At 30.3% G+C, this 17844-nt stretch overlaps 4 protein-coding genes and 1 long non-coding RNA gene across 7 annotated transcripts; 2 read left to right on the top strand and 3 right to left on the bottom strand.

Moving 5' to 3' along the window:
* Positions 1 to 64: 64 nt before the first annotated feature.
* Positions 65 to 2076, bottom strand: LOC100743892 (INO80 complex subunit B). Of its 2 annotated transcripts, none has more exons than XM_033319526.1 (6): positions 1939 to 2076; positions 1519 to 1684; positions 1246 to 1387; positions 925 to 1158; positions 656 to 828; positions 65 to 566 (listed from the first exon to the last, which is right to left on the bottom strand). In XM_033319526.1, the coding sequence occupies exons 1-6, from the start codon at positions 1982 to 1984 to the stop codon at positions 434 to 436; spliced, it is 894 nt and encodes a 297-aa protein (XP_033175417.1). In that variant the 5' UTR covers positions 1985 to 2076; the 3' UTR covers positions 65 to 433. The 2 variants fall into 2 exon arrangements, with proteins under 2 accessions (XP_033175417.1, XP_003487518.1); XM_003487470.4 differs by having other exon boundaries at positions 1246 to 1432.
* Positions 2077 to 3369: 1293 nt separating this feature from the next.
* Positions 3370 to 7091, bottom strand: LOC100744245 (BTB/POZ domain-containing adapter for CUL3-mediated RhoA degradation protein 3). Of its 2 annotated transcripts, XM_024365875.2 has the most exons (5): positions 6799 to 7091; positions 6257 to 6569; positions 5978 to 6176; positions 5682 to 5832; positions 3370 to 3905 (listed from the first exon to the last, which is right to left on the bottom strand). In XM_024365875.2, the coding sequence occupies exons 1-5, from the start codon at positions 6959 to 6961 to the stop codon at positions 3898 to 3900; spliced, it is 834 nt and encodes a 277-aa protein (XP_024221643.1). In that variant the 5' UTR covers positions 6962 to 7091; the 3' UTR covers positions 3370 to 3897. The 2 variants fall into 2 exon arrangements, with proteins under 2 accessions (XP_024221643.1, XP_003487521.1); XM_003487473.3 differs by having other exon boundaries at positions 3370 to 5832.
* A 202-nt stretch (positions 7092 to 7293) lies between these two features.
* LOC100744360 (intraflagellar transport protein 20 homolog) lies at positions 7294 to 8689 on the top strand. Its single transcript, XM_012382635.2, has 3 exons — positions 7294 to 7470; positions 8103 to 8257; positions 8449 to 8689. Exons 1-3 carry the CDS (start codon positions 7347 to 7349, stop codon positions 8560 to 8562), a joined length of 393 nt encoding a protein of 130 aa, XP_012238058.1. The 5' UTR covers positions 7294 to 7346; the 3' UTR covers positions 8563 to 8689.
* Positions 8687 to 13810, bottom strand: LOC100744126 (probable protein phosphatase CG10417). The gene is made up of 6 exons (XM_012382634.3): positions 13560 to 13810; positions 12667 to 12946; positions 11737 to 12505; positions 11502 to 11658; positions 10952 to 11407; positions 8687 to 10869 (listed from the first exon to the last, which is right to left on the bottom strand). Exons 1-6 carry the CDS (start codon positions 13668 to 13670, stop codon positions 10627 to 10629), a joined length of 2016 nt encoding a protein of 671 aa, XP_012238057.1. The 5' UTR covers positions 13671 to 13810; the 3' UTR covers positions 8687 to 10626.
* Positions 13811 to 13909: 99 nt separating this feature from the next.
* LOC117151371 lies at positions 13910 to 16306 on the top strand. Its single transcript, XR_004461242.1, has 2 exons — positions 13910 to 14741; positions 14827 to 16306. It is a non-coding gene; the product is annotated as an uncharacterized LOC117151371 (long non-coding RNA).
* Positions 16307 to 17844: the final 1538 nt, after the last annotated feature.

The following is a 17844-nucleotide window of genomic DNA, read 5'->3' on the forward strand; positions in this document are numbered from 1 at the left end:
CGAATATTTTCCGGAAGAAAATATAATACTAACGGGAGGTATATTACTAAATTTTGATGGTAACTTAATGAATATATCGTTACCTGTTTTCAAAAACAGGTAATAAATATTTATTACATATATTTTTTTTCTGTTTTACATATTCCAATCATGTACATAAACTCATTTTCTAAATGCTCATATTCGAAATACTACAATGAAAGTTACTTAATGATATGTACAAAATATTTACAAATTAGTCGTAATATTAACAATTGAATTTAAAACCGTATTGTTTCAATTAAAATTCTAATTTCTTTTAAATATAATATATATCTAGTATTTTACACTATCTATATTTACCTTCTTTGTAAAACTATTCAATAATGATGTATATTAAAAAATGTAATGTGATGTATATACACTAACACAGACAAGTTCAAATATTAATTAATTATACAGATAGAGCTAAATTAGTTTTATAACATTCTAAACTGCATAATGGTACACCCGTTTTTGAGCATGAATACTTTTTGGGCTTTTTACATTGATTTACACCACAAAGAGTTTGTATGGGTGGTTCCTTTCTGAAAAAGAAAAATACAACAAAATAATATAATTTGATTTTATAAAAATTTCAATTAAATTTCTCAAACTATCTATCATTTTGACTTACTCCTCTGTAGGCTGTAATGGAAAATCTTCTCCAGGAGGTAAAGATATTGAACTTCCTTCAAGCGTTAAACGGTATGTAACCAAGGGAACTTGCCTTCTACAAGGTTTTCCTTTACCAATAACTTTAGAAGCTTTAGATTCTTGCTTTTTCAGTAATCTTTCCATTGTCTTTTTCTATGGGAATAAAAGTATAATTTTGAATACTATTTACAGAGAATCCAGTATACTATTTTATAGTAATTATATTTATTTTTCGTTATTATTACATACTTTATCTTTTTCTCTTTTCTCATCAGCAAGTTGTTTCCTTTTCAAGGATTTAAGAGCAGCTTTTTGTATAGCTTCAGCTGTCATAACCTTTTCTTTGTATCCAGTTGGTAAAGACATAAGTTGTTCAACAGCTGGATTTGGTTCCGTATCAGTCTTTCTTTCAAACATAGCTCTTTGACGTGCTGTCATTAATTTTGGATCCTTTGGTTTAATCTTTTTTAGCTCATCATCCACCTAGAATAATACATATATTTAATGTATAATAAATAAAACTTATTCATAAAGAAATCAATATTATAAACACTAGTTACAATTACTTACTTCTTCAAGTTTTCCGGACTCAATTGCATCGAGCCATCGTTCTTCTTCACTACTAGTGCCACTATCTTTACCTTTACTATTTTTTGGAACCTTTTTCTTTGTTGCAGCTTTTGGTGATAACACAGTGCTTGCACCTGCGATGCTAAGATTAGATGTTTTTTGTATTTTCTCACGAGGTTTCTCTAAACTACAAAAAATAATAAAATAAATATATCTCTATTATTTATAAAATGACATAATATCTAATCTATTGCTCCTTTTTACTTTACTCACCCTTTTTCATCATCTTTTTTTATTTTAACTCGAAACATCTTCTTTTTTTCTGTTTCTGTAGCAACATTGTTAAAGCCATCATTATCATTGTGAGTAACTTTCCTTTTTTTGTGCTTTTTATGTTTATGCTTTTTATGTCTCTTTTGTGGAGATACTTCGTTAGTTTCTAAAAGAAAAACAATATATAAGATAAATATTGAAAGATCATTACAAGTAAATACAAATGCATATAAAAAGTATTAAATTTTCCACGAAACAGATTCTTGTAAAGCGTCATTGAAATCCTTTAATGCTGATATTAAATCTCTAACATACTTAACCTAAAGATGAATAATGAAATTTATAAAACGAAAAATATAATAAATGTTTCCGTCTCTACGTAAACTAAATGTTAATTTTTTAACACATCGAAAATCGTACCTAAAGTCCTTTCTTCATCCGAACTTATATCTTTCGTTTTACCCATTTTGTTACGAATCTGTACTCCTCAACGTGTCAACAAACAATATGAAACAAAACTGTGGCGCCGTATTTTAGATATGGTGGTGCCATCTATTAAATAAAAATTTTGCTTCTTATTAGTACTACTGCTTCGCCTCGTCAGGTGGGGCCACCATATCTAAAATAGGATACTTTGCACTAATTGCATATAATTAATTACATAGGAAATCAGAATAATATTACACAGAAAGGATTTCTGGAATGTTAAAGCTTTGATTTAATTCCTGAATAGTTCAAGAATTCGCCTCATAGAGAGGCGAGAAATTTCAGTTTTTAATTTTATCATAAAGAGATTAGTTCCATCATTTCACTGTTAGGTGGTTATAGTGTTTCTTGGTTAATTGGATGATTTTTTAAACTTGCTTATAACATAACAGAGAGGAAATTTGTTCTTTCTTATAACATAATTAAGAAATCAGGAAGAACAATTAGATAAAACTAATTTTAATTAATTCCTTACGTTCTAAACTTTCATTTGAGCCCTCAAAAGTTAACAAATTTTGCCTAGCGGAAAAATTCGATTTTTTAATTTTGTCGCTAATTTTGTCACACACTTTACTCCCAAATATCTTAAAATTAAATAATGGGGACGGTATGGTTATTGAAGTTCTTTTTTTGGACTCTACAAGGATATCGAAAAATATATATGACATTCTATTAAAAAAAAAAAACTGATAATCTTGAAATCACATAAAAGAAATGATTATAAAAAGAAATTATTAACACCTTCACATGTCGTTCTTGGAATACTGTAACTTTGTCCTAAGAAGTTATAACAGTAAACAAGGCGGATATTTAGTTAATCCCGTTTAGTTGAACCAGTCTATATACTAAAATAATATTCATGATATGATAAAAATAGAAAGATAAATACAATTTATAATAATAAAATATCATTGATCAGAAGATGATTTTAATGTGTATATCTGTTATTACATTTATACAATAATATTAATTTTATTAAAAATTCTGATTTTCACATGTATAGCATTCCATTAACATAATGTTAAATATTATCATCTTTTCTATGACTAACATATTTTCATTTATTCACATACAGTTGGCCTACACAAATCTTTTCAAGTGCATCTAATAAAAGTGTAATTTTCATTTAAACAAAATACATATATCGTTATATAATAATATATTTCAATTTGGCACTAATTTCGTAATGAAATTTTGTAGCATTTAATGGTATGTGTGAAGACTTCCATAGTTAACTGTATATAGAATATGTGTGTACACACACACACACATATAAGAGGATGCACGAATAATTTATTGAAACATGAATATTATTATACTTAATGTCATATAAACTTAAACCTATAAAAAAGTTATAGTTTAATCTATTTTTCACAAAATATTATCAAATATAATATCATTTCTAGTCTTTTGTAACAATAATAGTATTTACATGTGCATGTACTTATACTAGGGGTATTTATACATCTAGTAGATAGAATTTAATATTGTTCCTTTTATGATGTTACTATTTAATATTTTACTGTTAATACATTTTGGCAAGTTTGCAAACTCATCTGTGAAATTGTGTATACATTCTCAATATGTAAATTTAAAAGTATAAGTAAATGTGAACCCCAGACAAGGAGTGCGAATAAGAAAGTATTTTCTTATTTGAGCGGTATTTAGATGAATTTTTAAATTTCAAATAAATTGAATTATATAACCATGTATATGCTTATGTATGTTGAAAATTTTAATAGGTAATCAATTCACCCGGATACAAGACACACACAAAGCTTTTTATATATTTTAACTAATAAACGGTGCTGGTTTATACAATGTGGCTAAATTAAGAATTTCGCAGATTTAATAAGCAGACCATGGCTACCCTATGTATTTTGATGGGACGTACTAGTTTCCTGAAAGAAAAGATAAATAATCAGTACAATTTTTAATTTATTTTTAAGAATAATTAATTCTATTCATTTTATATATAAGAATATGTAATTTGAAGAAATGTTATAGCTCGTGTCTGTTTTACCTGCCAAAGAAGGCCATTAAATGTGCTCTACTGTGAGGTTGAAAAATTCAAGCAGCAATAATGTTTTGATTAATATAATATATATTGCATTTACCTTAATTTACATGTTACATAATTTTATTAACTATAGAGATTTATAATAAATACGAGATATGAACCACATTCGCTAGCTATAATACCGGTATTTTTCTTACATAAAATTATAGGAACTTAAACTGTTTTTTGTTGCAAAATTTTGTTATATTTATATTACTGTAATATATTAGGTATATCGTCTTGTATTCGGGAGAATAAAATGAGATTTCGATCCAAGAATTTAATAATTCAAGGACTAATGAATGATTTTTATATATTTTCCTACAGCAAAATAATTGTAGGTACGAGATAGGAATACATATGGTCCCTTCATTAAATGTAGGAGTTTGCACCATGTTAAAAAGAATATGTGATATTAATTTGCAGTATTCATTGAATCATAATACATTTGCTTTTATAAGTGAAAGCGTGTAAGCAAAGTAAAAGCATTAATATGAGAAAAATGTACCACATTTTGGAATGATATATAAAAATTAACACAAAGCTTACGTGCTTATAAAAGTTTTTGTCTTGTTCATAGTAAAGGACCAACATTTGTAACTCTAAGATCGAAGAACCAATTATAATTTGAATTCATTTTTAAACTATACCAGGCTAATTTATATACTCCATTAAAATTATTTTACTGGCAGTGTTCACTCCGCACCATCCTTTAAGCAGTTTAGTAGAACTTAAGTTGAAAAATGCAAGTATATATAAGCACATTTTTTATTTTATTAATTTATTGACACATAGAATTTTGTTCTGTAAAAAAAAAATATAAACATGTCGAGTTTATAGCTATGATAATAATAATAATCATCATCATCATAATATAATTGTAATAACCATAAAGTAATAATATAATTATATAGTAATAATAATACTTATAACAGGTAACAATGCAATCCTATGTTGTGCAACTTTATTATATAATTTAGTACTCTAAATAACTGCTTAAAAGTTGTTATAGAGTATAAGAGTAAATAATTCCATTGATCACAGAATGGCAACTTCGACTTATTCTTGTTTCGCTTCTAACATGAATATTTGGCACATAAACAGTACTCGTATTTATGTTCTTTTAAAAATTTATGATCTGAAAATAAGAAATACGAAAACGTATTCATATCACATTTTCACATATTTCTACATCTTACGATATAATAAAAGTATAAATAAATCTAAGACGAATTTGTCATTCTGTTCTATAAATGATCCCAGATATGTGAAATAATTAGGATGTATAAATATCGATTATAAGAAAATGTAAGACTGTAAACTTAGTGGTACAACTAATAATCAAGTTTAAACATATTGATCGTTCAATTTTGTATGAGAGAATACATACATATATATATAAGTGTACATGCGTAGATGTCTATATATGTATGCATGTATATAAAAATTTTGCTTAGTTTTCGTTTTCACACATCTTACTTCGAATTGGCTCGCGTTTTAAGAGCGAGGACTCGAACGACGTTAAGGGTTGCTGGATTAGGAGGGGCAAAGGGGGTAAGGTTGGGTCAGTTGGTGTTTTGTTTGTTGGAGCGAAGGCGAGCCAAGCCTGAACGCTCACCCTCTTCTTCATCTGACGTACAAGGTGGTGCACCACTGACTGCACCGCGCGATGACGTTGCTTGCATTAACTCTTGGTCAGGACCATTTCGATGTTCATATAACAAAATATTTAATGTTTCTTCATAAATTCTGGCCTCTGGAAACTCAACCTATGTATTATAAATTAAATATTTATTGTTTCTTCTACATTAAAGTCTGGCATGTTACTTTACATTACGTATCATATTACATATTATATTCATAATCGCATAGGATATATACAATTAAATCTATTACATATACATTTGAGATTACCTTTGTGTGTTTTTTGTCAGTTGTATAGACAATTGAATGGCAACAAACTTCTGCAACTTTGCGACCATGACCATAAAATGTCCAACAGCAAATTTCACTGGAGCCAATTACATCTTTAATAAATAGTACTCTACGACCAAATCTAAGGGACATTTTGTCGAATAATTCTATGTTTTTTAAGAGATTGTCATCTGATGTACTGTAAAGACAAGGCTTTTTATATTTATTCATTCTTTGTTTCATTGCATACTGCAATTTCTAGGAAGCAGGTATTATCACCTTGTATATGAATATTTGTTATTGTGCCTATTAACAAGCAACTTTACTACTGGTTTAGTAGTACTGCTAATTAATAATTGTTCTTCTTTTTGAGAAGTAATAAGTGGAATTCTACAAATAGGTTCTGCTTCCCTCTCCTTTCGAAGAAGCGCTTGTTCACAAGATTTAGCTAATTCGCTAATGCAATAATATTTTGCTTCTGCAAGTAATTCTGCCATTTCTTTAGTGCTTTCTGGTAATGGAACTGAACCGTCCCTTAAAAAATTCAAGATTGTTCCAAAATGTTTCCCGCACCTGTCTATTAGTATCCACCCTGTAAATTATATTTATAGGTTTTAAGTAAATGAAAGACAATGATTGCATTTCTAAAAAAAAAGGTATTAAATGAGATTTTTATATATGAAAATATGATTCCATATTAGAAGATTTCAAACATGAATTTTTATTAAGTCGTGGAATTTCAATTGATATTGCAAAAGAATAAAACGTGCAGAGTATAATTCATTATCATATTAAATTTTAACAATATTGTAAAATGTCACCTTCGGGATCTGTAAGAATTTCCATGCGGCCACTGAACATAGCACGTAACATAGTGTCATGTTTTTGGAGTGTCCCTAAAGTAGTGTAATGTAGAGAACCGCCGATATTGAGCTTAACATATTCCGAAGGATATTTAATTCCTGCTTTGTGGTTTCCGGACATAACGGATGATAATGATAATATATCAGACCGTCAAGTATCAACGTTAATAAATAAATTGATGAAAAAATATATCGATTTCTAAATATTAAATGTAAAATATATAACAGAGAAAGAACAAAGCGTTGCGTCTCTTGAGTGTCAACGCATCGATAAACAGTAACCAGCACAAAGATGTTTTATGTGGCATTTATTAGTCTCATCTTATATATTAAAATCTTATTAAATAAAACACGATTCACTACTCTTTCGTGTCTTACGACTCGGCAAAAAATATACCCTATCGTATTCCCATTTTGGCGAGTGACTAGTATGAAGAAACGAAGACTAGTTCTGGATACGCGCAGGCGCAGCTACCTAAGAGTCGATCGTTTGTTTATTTAAGAAAATGGCTGACCCTTTAGCAAAGTATGGAATTTATATTGATGATTTAAGCAAAATTCGTGTATTAGAACCAGAAGTTGCAAATCAGACGAATAAACTTAAAGAAGAATGTCAAAATTTTGTTTCGAGTGAGTTTTACCGAAATTATCACAATTCATGCAAAATAATGTGTATACACGTACACTTTTGACATACACGATTTAAACAAACAAGATATTTTACAAGGTTTTTCAGTTAACTTACCGCGTTATTTCTTATTTTTTGTACATCCAGCGATTGTTAAATATACTCTCTGTGCAAAACAAATGCTTGTACTACATGTTTCCCTATAGTAATTACTGCCATCTGTATTACCGCCTTTGGATGCTTCTGATCAGTATTTTAAAAGCACCGCTACTATAATAATTTGAAATTTGATGTATATCATTAGCTATTAAATTAAGTTATATATATATATATAGAAGTTGTTTATTTTTTCATCGTTATCATACGAATACATATAAGCAATTCATTTTCAAAGCTTATCTTACTGAATATAATTATAATAACTTATGTTTAAACTTAATAATATATAATACTAAAAATAATTAAATTGTATGTATGATACATATATTTAGAATAATATGTTCTAAATTTTTATATAAAATATATCTTTTGTACCTATAATTGTACCACGAAACAATTTGTAATATGATTTTTTAAATACTTATTTTATACATGTGTTCTCTTTTTTGACTCGATACTGTTCTTTATTCCTCAGAAATTACCGAATTTCAAATGAATTCCGATGAATTTATACAAATAATAGATCAGTTGGCAAATGAGGTGGAAAAAGAGAAGATGAAAACTATTGGAACTCGGAATTTACTCCGTTCTGTTGCGAAAGAAAGGGATGCTCAAAAACAACAAATTCAGGTTATTTAAAAATTAAAATAATTTATTGTATAACAATTATTTATCGAAAATAATCAACTTCTAAAATAAAATAAACGTTAACTTTATATATGAGTATGTAAAATTTATGAAGTTGGCGAACGTAAATGTATATTTAATAAATTTTAATTTATTAAGCAATTTAGAAATAACATTTATATATTAAATTACAGGCACAGATTATAGAAAAATCTATGGAACTTGAGAGACTTCGTATACAACACGATTCCCTAAAAAAGATCGAAATGGAACAGTTAGAAACTATTGAACAATTAACGGTGAATTAAAGAGTTGAATTTATAATTAGAATTGATACACTGAATTCAATTAAGTACATTATGAACGTATGTCTGTACTTTTTTGCGTCAAAAGTTGATCAAAATAAGGAGAATAAATAAAAACTATTAAACATAATTAGAGTGACATATATTATGAAACAAGATATTTATACATAAGTTCATGACGAAGTTTGCAGTTAAGACGGTGTCGGGGTTTAAACCCTTCTTAATAAGACGGCATCAAATATACACACATATTCTGAAGGTTTCCAACCCCTGAATCAGAAAGGCACATCAGTTCTGAATCATTCTACATACTGTCTCTAATATTCATATACTACTAATCATTTTGATAATGGTATTATTTGTTGTTTTCCGTAAAAATTATGATTGCTTTTTCGTTATAATTGTAAACAATGCTGTTATATAATTACTGCCTATTAATAGCCGCAATTATATGTGAGCAGTTGCAAAAGATGAATAACAATACAAAACTTGAAGCAATCTTAAAGACATCGCAGGTGATCAATTTATATTAATTATTTATCTAACATCTATATTATTTTATCGAATATAAACTTTGTATGTTTTGTGAATAGACAATCGTTGTCCGTATTGTATGTTCACGTTATGGTGAAATAGTGATATAATGAAACCATAGCTGTAAGATAAAAAAAAATTTATGAAGTTGGGTTTCTATTTTAAAGTTTAGTCGTTAAAAATGTTTCTTACTTATGTATTGTAACTACACAGAAAAAGAATTTAATTAATCATATAAGATGAAAAACGCTTGTAAGCACATAATGTAGATACAATAATTGGCATTAAAATAAAGTATGTATTTCTTAAAAAGATATAAATAATTTAAATATTTTTTTCATCCTCACTTTTTACATGTTTCTTGTGATAAATTAGTTTGTTTCCAATACATATATTATTAATTTTGAAAGTGTTTGTATGTTTAAATTTAATCTATAATTTTATTGTTTCTTTTAGAAATATTGTTTTCATGTTGTCACAAACTTACAGAATGTATGATACTGTCAGATATTTAAAAAATATGTTAAACAGTTTAAGTAGATAGTATTCCATAACATAACTATTATTCTTTTAACAATATTTTTAGTACAAGATCACAAATTAGCAATGCGTAGTACGCAATTGGCGTTATTATGCAATACAGTTTACACATTTTAAGACTACTCGCACACCCATCCATTCAACCACTATACTCAGGGATTCAAAAATAAACTTTATTTCGTAAAAATAAGAAATGGTATCACGTTAAATTACAAATATAAATCCTATAGTCTAAATTTATAAATATGTACAATTACATATCTACTATGGATGTTATCTAAAAACTCAAAGAGTATATTCCGTATTTCATGTTAATGGAGCAAATGAGATGATGTATAATTGAATTTTGATCAATAAGGATATAAAACAGTTAAGATACACAAAATATTGAGTCAATAAAAAAATTTTTAACTTGAGAAATTTATTGTTACTCTAATCATTATGGTACCTTATATTATTTGTAAAATCTTACAAGGCTTTGACTTAGTAAATGATTTTAGAGTGATTTTATTTATACTTATCATCTACCTTATCATTACCATAGAAAGTACTTATAAAGTGAAATATTTATTATATCGTTAATTGTACAGAATTATGTTTGTATAACTGTCTTATATATTTTGTACATGACATTATCAAAATGTTAGACCGTATAGTACACTGTCCAGTAATAACAGATGTAGTGAAACAGTTTTGAAAATCAATTGTTTTTAATTTAAATGAAAAAGAACACTGTCTATTTGTATCAGATTAAGCACTAAAGTGTCGAAATATTAGCAGTAAAGTATCATCCTCATATGCTCCAATTGATCAGTCTGCCACCAATAGCCAGTACTAACATACTTTACATGATATTTGAAGTAACTGGTATCGATTACCATTGAGTATCTGTTCAAAATTCACAGTTTTATAGAATTACATAATTTTACATAAATTCACATTCACTCATCTGTTTCCAGAGATTGCAACAGTTCATAGCATTTAACACATTTCTCACATAGTTGCTTCGGTCTTAAGACGTTTACAAGAATTCATCATATCTTCCTGCACAATACAATCATTATTTTCTTCTGTCGGTTTAGATGGCGATAGCGATCTTTTAGCAGTACATACTTCAGCAACAGTGCTATTCGTTACAGCATCAGTCGACGACTTAAATCGCACTATTACAGCCGTCATATTGTCGCATCCTGTACCATCTCCACAAGTATCAGGTGCTAGACAGTGGTCAAATAACTACAATGAAACATTATTTATTAATAAATAATATACATTTTGAGCAATGATAAGTAAAGAAGTGATCAAGTATATTTTGTACCTCTTCACATATTTTTGATAATTTTTCGTAATTTTGTGTCAAACGAGTACGAATAAATTGTACAACATCTTGACTCGACATAAAATTCCAGATACCATCACACGCAAGCACCATAAACTCATCTTTTTCTGGTTCAATTGTGATATGCCTCACATCAGGAAGTGCAGAGATCATTTGCTCTTGCGGTGATAAGTTTACATTTTGTTTATAAGCATGGTCCCCAAGTGCCCTTGATAAATTAAGGCCACCATTTACTCTACCATCAGCTGTCACTTTTCCACCAGCTTTTACTATACGTTCCATTTCCGGTTCATCTTCAGGTTTGTGATCTAGACTAAGCTCTATAGCCTGACCATCTCTGCATAATACACAACGGGAATCTCCAGCATTTGCTACATATAATTCATTCCCTTTTAAAACTGCAACTACTGCTGTGCATCCACTATCATATCCTGGCTGTATAAATTAATAATTCGTGTTTATTTTAACATAATTATATGTATATTATAGCGCAAGTAGTGGGATATATTTCATAAAAAAGTCATCATACCTCTTCTGTATCCATCATAAGACTTTCACTATCATCATCATCGTCATCGTCATCGTCGATATTGGCATCTCCATCCTCATCTTCGTCTTCGTCTTCGTCTTCATCTTCCTCGCTTTCATCTTCGTCAATATCTTCTATATCATCTTCATCGCTAAAACTGTATAATAGGAGCGTAATGGAAAAAATATATGGATAATTTTATATCGTATTATGTTAATCCATTTAAGTTGTTTACCTTTCTGGGACACCATCAAATGTTTCATCATTTTCATCGTCATCATCATCCTCAGAATCTTCATTGTCTTTCTTTAAAAGAGTATGATATAGAGTGATAGGTTGAATTCTTCTTCTACCAGTACTAGTTATACGTTCTTGCTGTCCTGCATCTCCATTCTCTACTGGAGTACATGAACTGCTTGATACATTATCACCCCCACCCTTACTGCTATCAGCATCTTCAATTCGCTTTGATTCTGCACCATTTAATTCTACTTCATTTGCATTTAATTCTTCTGTACATGTAATTTTATCAGGACTTGTAACTTTTTTGTTTACATCTTCAGAGCTATCAGGCATATCTGCACTTTTTGTTGCCTCCACATCTGCTGTTGATCCTACTGGTGCAGAGACATGTGCATTTCCATTACTTGTAGTTGAATCAAGAACTTGTTCAGCTTCATTGTTTCCAGGACATTCAGATTCATTTCTCTTCGTTATATTAGATAAAGTCGACCCACATGGTTGGCTGGAACTACTCACGTCGGTTTCATTTGTATTCCAAGATGACGAAGATGATGAACACCCGGCGCCAGATGACGAAGAGCTTGCTTTTTCTTTACCTCTTCGACCACGTAAATAAGGGCTCGCAGAACATACTCTTTTACTGCATTTTTCGTTTTTTAGATTTTTTACATTAGGATTCATTTCTGATTGATATTTTGCCATTACTTCTTCCAATGGCATTGTTGCCTCCATACATAGATTATTAACATTTTCTTCTTCATCTATGTGCAATGTAATGTATGAAGACAACTTTATTAAACATATTTTTGTACAAAGAAATAGGTGGAACAAACTAATAATTATGAAATATAATAATTATTAGCTTAACTTATGAAAATGTAATTTATATAAAAATATAGTTTGAATACAAAAAGAAACGCACCAGATTCATTCAACTCATCTTTTTTCTTATCTGAGGTAGATGTCCCTGCAAGTTCTTTAAGGATACTAACTACTTCAGGTTTTTCAAGTGTGGCATCAAAGCCCAGAAAGGCATCAAGTAAAGCTTGCCTAATGTCTCCTTTCTTGTACGCATCAGTTTGTTTAATAAAATCTGGTAAATTACGTGCACAGTATGTTGCTACTTCATGACCACCATGACCATCATATACAGCAAATAATGAAACATTTTCATCAAAATCTATGCAACAGTTATGTGCATCCTATAAGCAAATAATTATATTTTTTATCCAAATGTATATTTTATATATATACTAATTGGAAATTTTTTAAAAAGATTCATGTGAATTATCATATGTACATATAAAATTAATATTTTAATTAATAAATAAGGTTACTATTAGAAAGTTATTCTAACATGGATAACAAATATTATTCTGGGCACAGTGAGTTTAACAATGATATTATTTACCTATTTCTAAATTAAAAAACAGATTGTACTGTTATTGATATTTATATTAAAAACAATAACAAGTTAATTAGATTAATCTGAAACACGTGAAGCGTTCATAGGCTGTGAAAACTTTCATTTCGGAAGTGGCTTCGAACCATGACAATGAATATTCTTAATTTTGCAACAGTACTGTTTTGTTCACAAGCGAAACGCCGAAGCACTCTTGTTACTATCAACGCAGTATTTGTCGTTCTCGAATCGAATAGACTGAATTTCGCGCTTCGACACATAGATGGATTACGTTTGCGATAGATCAGGATGAATGTCGTAATACTCTAGTGAAACGGTGAACCGGCAAACCGTTCTCTGACCGAAACGAAACTGGGTAACGGTGCACTGGCCGCTCGAGGGTTTTAGCTTACCTCTTGACTAATTCGCCAGCCTTGCATGGAACTCGCGCCGAATGCGACATTCTTGCCTGCTTCGTCGCTCGATACTTTTTTCGTAATCGGTTCTGACAGGTATGCACCCATTTTCGTCTAAACCGGCGATATTTCTGTCGATTTTCTGTCGTCCGTATAAATATCACAATATCCTGGTGAAATTACTATTCACAAGCGCGGCGCACAGTCGTTAACTAGCCTCCATGACCGGTTTGGGTTTCTGTTTTCACTGCGCTGCTAGCTCCACCTAGTCCGCCACTTTTCTTACATGCGCACTTCATTTTCGCGCCAAACTTTCGACGATTTTTGCTCGTTACAGAATGCTATTCGATCTTCTTTCGTAAAAGTGTATCTTTTTCAACATGATAAAGTGTTTTTTCCAGTTTTTTAATATAATGGATTGCGCTTGTATGTAATTTATCATTTATTTCATTCGAAAATAATTCGTATATTTGTTAAAAAGATTAAATATATACGAATTGCAAATATAATTTGTTCATTAAATAATGATGAACGTACATTGCGAAGACATTGCACGATCGGACTTGAACCACGTATGCAGGTATGTGTTTAGCGTGTATGCTTCACATGTGTGTAATGTGTGTAAGTATAGGTATGTACATTATATACTCCCACATTATAAAGTAAATAAACAGATAAATCTAACAGAACAGTGAAGTACGCGGAATTATTTGTTTTACAGATTTTATATAATTGCATATTTTCAATGTACAGTTTTGAGCTTGTATATTGTAACAAAATTAAGGTTAAAGAGTATGTTTTGTACATTCTATCAATTTAAGATCTATATATAGTGGATAATCGTTTTTATCTGTTTTAGCTATTATATCCCTAATAAGATACACGCGTATGCATTGTATATTACTGAAAGTAGCGATTATGTTTAAGTACCTTGCAACTACATATTATGAATGCAAATGATAATGATTCGCATTCGCCGCTATTGCATACGATCTAGAATAACCTCGTTTCCGGATACTCAGATACTTGCTTTCTTCTTTAGTAAATCTGTCACGTTCTCCCCGTTTTGTATAGCTGTTCTTCCAAATTTTTAAGTTCATTCTTTTCCGCTAGAAAGCAATGTATGACACAAATAATTTTTTTTTAGCTTAAAGAATTTTGAAACGATTGTTTTATAATGTAAGTACTTCACAAGTTATTTTCAATTTTCTATTAAAAAAGGTCATCGAAATCGTACAAAGATACATAAGCCTCTTGTTTTCAGGCTGATTCTATGGTTATCGACACACGTAAAAAGAAAAAGAACACCTAAAAAGATAGGTGAAGCATCCAATTGATTGCATACGAGTGCGAAGAAACGAGATTAGCGAGTGAATTGTAGGGTAGGAAGAAGAGTGGAAATGCTATATCATCGTTCAAGTTGGATGTATCAAAATCGGTATTTATCACAATTAAAGATTTCTATTATCCTAAAATTCATCGATTTCATCGGTTTAGAATTGAAAATTAGAGTACGGAAAGAAGAAAGATGCGAAAAGATATGAAAGAGAAACGAGATCAGTAAATGAATGAAAAGGATGGAGAGAAGACGTTACGTCATTATTGAAAGTGCCGATGTACCGAAAGCTCTGTCTACTTTAACGATAACACGATGTGTAGCGTACAGATGCCGTACGATCCGGGGAATGGTGCAGCCGGTCGTAGAGGTCGGGGTGGTTAGCGAGGATGGGTTTATGTGTTGCGTGATGGTCGCCGTTTATCGATTCGCGGCGCGCCGGGCCGTGAGGAATGAAGTCGCGGCTAGCTTCTATGTCGTGCTGTATATTGTACACTCCTCTATATGTATGTCTGTTTCACCTAAACGCACCTACGCAAATAAGGCGCCAGCAGCGAAAGTAGCAACGCCACGCAATCTCGCGTTACTCGAAATCGTTCTGGTATCTCTGATGTCTGTCATGGCCCTCAAACCATCATTGAGTTCTGATTTCTAACTTTCTTTGATCGTTGAAAACAACAGGGGAATGTTTAAAATTCATGAAATTTGTAAGAACACGTTCTGATATACCCGTTCAATGCGAAGATCTATACATTATCTATCTTTTGTAGATGTTAAAGATTCTTAGGATTTTAGGGAATTGAAGATCTTTATAGATTCGTAGATTACATCTTCTTATCAAAATTATGAATTTTTGGTACATCTTTATTTATAACGAATAAAAAATGTATATACTTCGCTTTAGACATTAACTTTAATGTTTATGAATGATATTATTAATATGAGCGATGAATTACATTTTGTTTACAAGAAAACAAAATTATGAGAAAAATGACGTTTGAAAGCGATAGTTACAATTCTTTTCGTATGTGTTGCACAAAGGACGAAAGAGAATGAATAATACGTAATTACAAACATTGTCTATTAATGAAAAAGATCGCGTGCACGGGAAGTCAATTACCTCAGAGTGCAAACGTGATACATTCAATGAATAGTTGCAAAACTGAATGGAACTTACCGGAATATGACGTATTTTAATTTAATCGAAATATTATGCGTAGTTTTGCATAAAACGTACGTTCTTACCTGGAGGATTCGATACAGAAAAGAATTCATTTCATTGTATCCCGCTTTAAATTCATCTGAATTTTATGTATGTATGTAATACATCCTCACCCAAGCGATTCAATTCAAGAGCGCGATTAAAAACACAAGATATAAAAAAAAATAAAATGGTTATACTTTATTAGAATACTATCATTTACACGACTTATTCTCCTGAACAGTAACGCTACAAAAATGTTATTTTTCTACTTTTACTGGTAAAAAATTTTGTATTTTCATAACACACAACCATAATGATCAGGATCGTTGTTAAAATATAGTTATATACGTAGATGAAAATTTTCTAGTTTTCAAAATTATTCCTGACTGATCTATCGAAACGAATCGTAAATCAATTACTAATTGAATGCACAGATCAAATCTCCTTTTTCCTCGAAGCCACATGCATTTCACGTCCTATTTGATAATAATCACGTATGCTGCAGGGAATCTGGGTCCGTACATATACATGTACGAACATTGTAGGAATGCATACCAAACCAAGCACTACCGTATCTACATAACAAATGTGGAAACACATGATTGCACTGCACAATCGAAAAAGATCAGTTGATCATTCCGGAAAATATATCTTATACCGTAAAAATAAAGCGCTTTTTGAATGTTCTTTCTTAATGTTCATAATTTTTAATTCGTATTTCTCTTTATCGAACGAAATGGATTTATATCGGTAATAAATGTACAATTTGTACTTATATTTAAAGATTCCCCATCACTCATCCTCTCATGATTTATTTATCAAACCGTTTACGCATAGATTCGAATTTGAATATGTAAAGATCGCAGGTGTTGTGTGGTAAGCAATTATTCTACGATTGTACGCGATGAGTTAACCATATCATCAATGACTCAGAGTAGTCGCTGGAGAATCAGGAATATATATATGAATATATATGTATATATCGTGAAATTGACCGTATAAATTGTGCATTCACGGGTTAATCTAAAGTTCCACATTCCAATCTACGTGTAACGCGATCAAATGTATTGTACCGTCACGAAAGAATCTATTCTAGTTTCAAGGAGTCAGTAAATAAGAAAAACGATGATCAGAACGAATAAACTAGCGAGAATCAAACGATACAATTAAGCCTCATCTTTCAATTTTCTGTGCTCTTACGCTCTTAAACGTAATAAACGTATCACATGAACGACTCGAAATGGGAACTCGTATCAAGTATCTCAATATTTGCCTAGTTTTTACTATTTTAGCATCGGTATAAAACAAAACGAACCACATCTAATTTTAACTTTAGTAAGTTTTTAAATAAATAATTTAATCTATAATTGTATTTCGGCCATTACTTTATATATTTCAGCAATATTCGCGTATCTTGCAATTGCAATTTGTCCTTATGCAATTTCATGTTTTTGTGAATATAAGCAGAGAAGTGGGGATATACGTAAATAATGATTTATTTCACCCATCAAATATTATAACGAATACTGAGAAATTTCTATGGTTTCGTATATTATATGAATTCTCAGGACACTTCTACATTTTTAGATTCTCATTTAGTTATCAAAAATCGACTAAAACGTCTAGATACGATGGTGTATTTATAAAATGGCAAACAGTTTACCGATGCTACCCGATGTATACCCGTCGATTAGGTTGCATAGAAGCGTTGATCACGACAGAAGAAAATGGAAAGCGATGAA

The sequence above is a fragment of the Bombus impatiens genome, unplaced genomic scaffold (assembly GCF_000188095.3).
Source record: "Bombus impatiens unplaced genomic scaffold, BIMP_2.2 scf_0155, whole genome shotgun sequence".
Taxonomy (NCBI): Eukaryota; Metazoa; Arthropoda; class Insecta; order Hymenoptera; family Apidae; genus Bombus; species Bombus impatiens.

Bases quoted from the DNA above. Each gene is read 5' to 3' on its own strand.
- LOC100743892 (XM_003487470.4), bottom strand. From the start codon at position 1,984: ATGGGTAAAACGAAAGATATAAGTTCGGATGAAGAAAGGACTTTAG. The intron at 1,159-1,245 runs GTAAGTAATTGT...GTATTATTCTAG, and splicing joins AGTCCGGAAAACTTGAAGAA to GTGGATGATGAGCTAAAAAA. The intron at 567-655 runs GTAAGTCAAAAT...TTTCTTTTTCAG, and splicing joins CCATTACAGCCTACAGAGGA to AAAGGAACCACCCATACAAA.
- LOC100744245 (XM_003487473.3), bottom strand. From the start codon at position 6,961: ATGTCCGGAAACCACAAAGCAGGAATTAAATATCCTTCGGAATATGTT. The intron at 6,177-6,256 runs GTGATAATACCT...TTGTCTTTACAG, and splicing joins AACAAATATTCATATACAAG to TACATCAGATGACAATCTCT. The intron at 5,833-5,977 runs GTAATCTCAAAT...TATAATACATAG, and splicing joins CTGACAAAAAACACACAAAG to GTTGAGTTTCCAGAGGCCAG.
- LOC100744360 (XM_012382635.2), top strand. From the start codon at position 7,347: ATGGCTGACCCTTTAGCAAAGTATGGAATTTATATTGATGATTTAAGC. The intron at 7,471-8,102 runs GTGAGTTTTACC...TTTATTCCTCAG, and splicing joins ATGTCAAAATTTTGTTTCGA to AAATTACCGAATTTCAAATG. The intron at 8,258-8,448 runs GTTATTTAAAAA...ATTAAATTACAG, and splicing joins CTCAAAAACAACAAATTCAG to GCACAGATTATAGAAAAATC.
- LOC100744126 (XM_012382634.3), bottom strand. From the start codon at position 13,670: ATGGGTGCATACCTGTCAGAACCGATTACGAAAAAAGTATCGAGCGAC. The intron at 12,947-13,559 runs GTAAGCTAAAAC...ATTTGCTTATAG, and splicing joins GCTGGCGAATTAGTCAAGAG to GATGCACATAACTGTTGCAT. The intron at 11,408-11,501 runs GTATGATGACTT...TAATTTATACAG, and splicing joins TTATGATGGATACAGAAGAG to CCAGGATATGATAGTGGATG.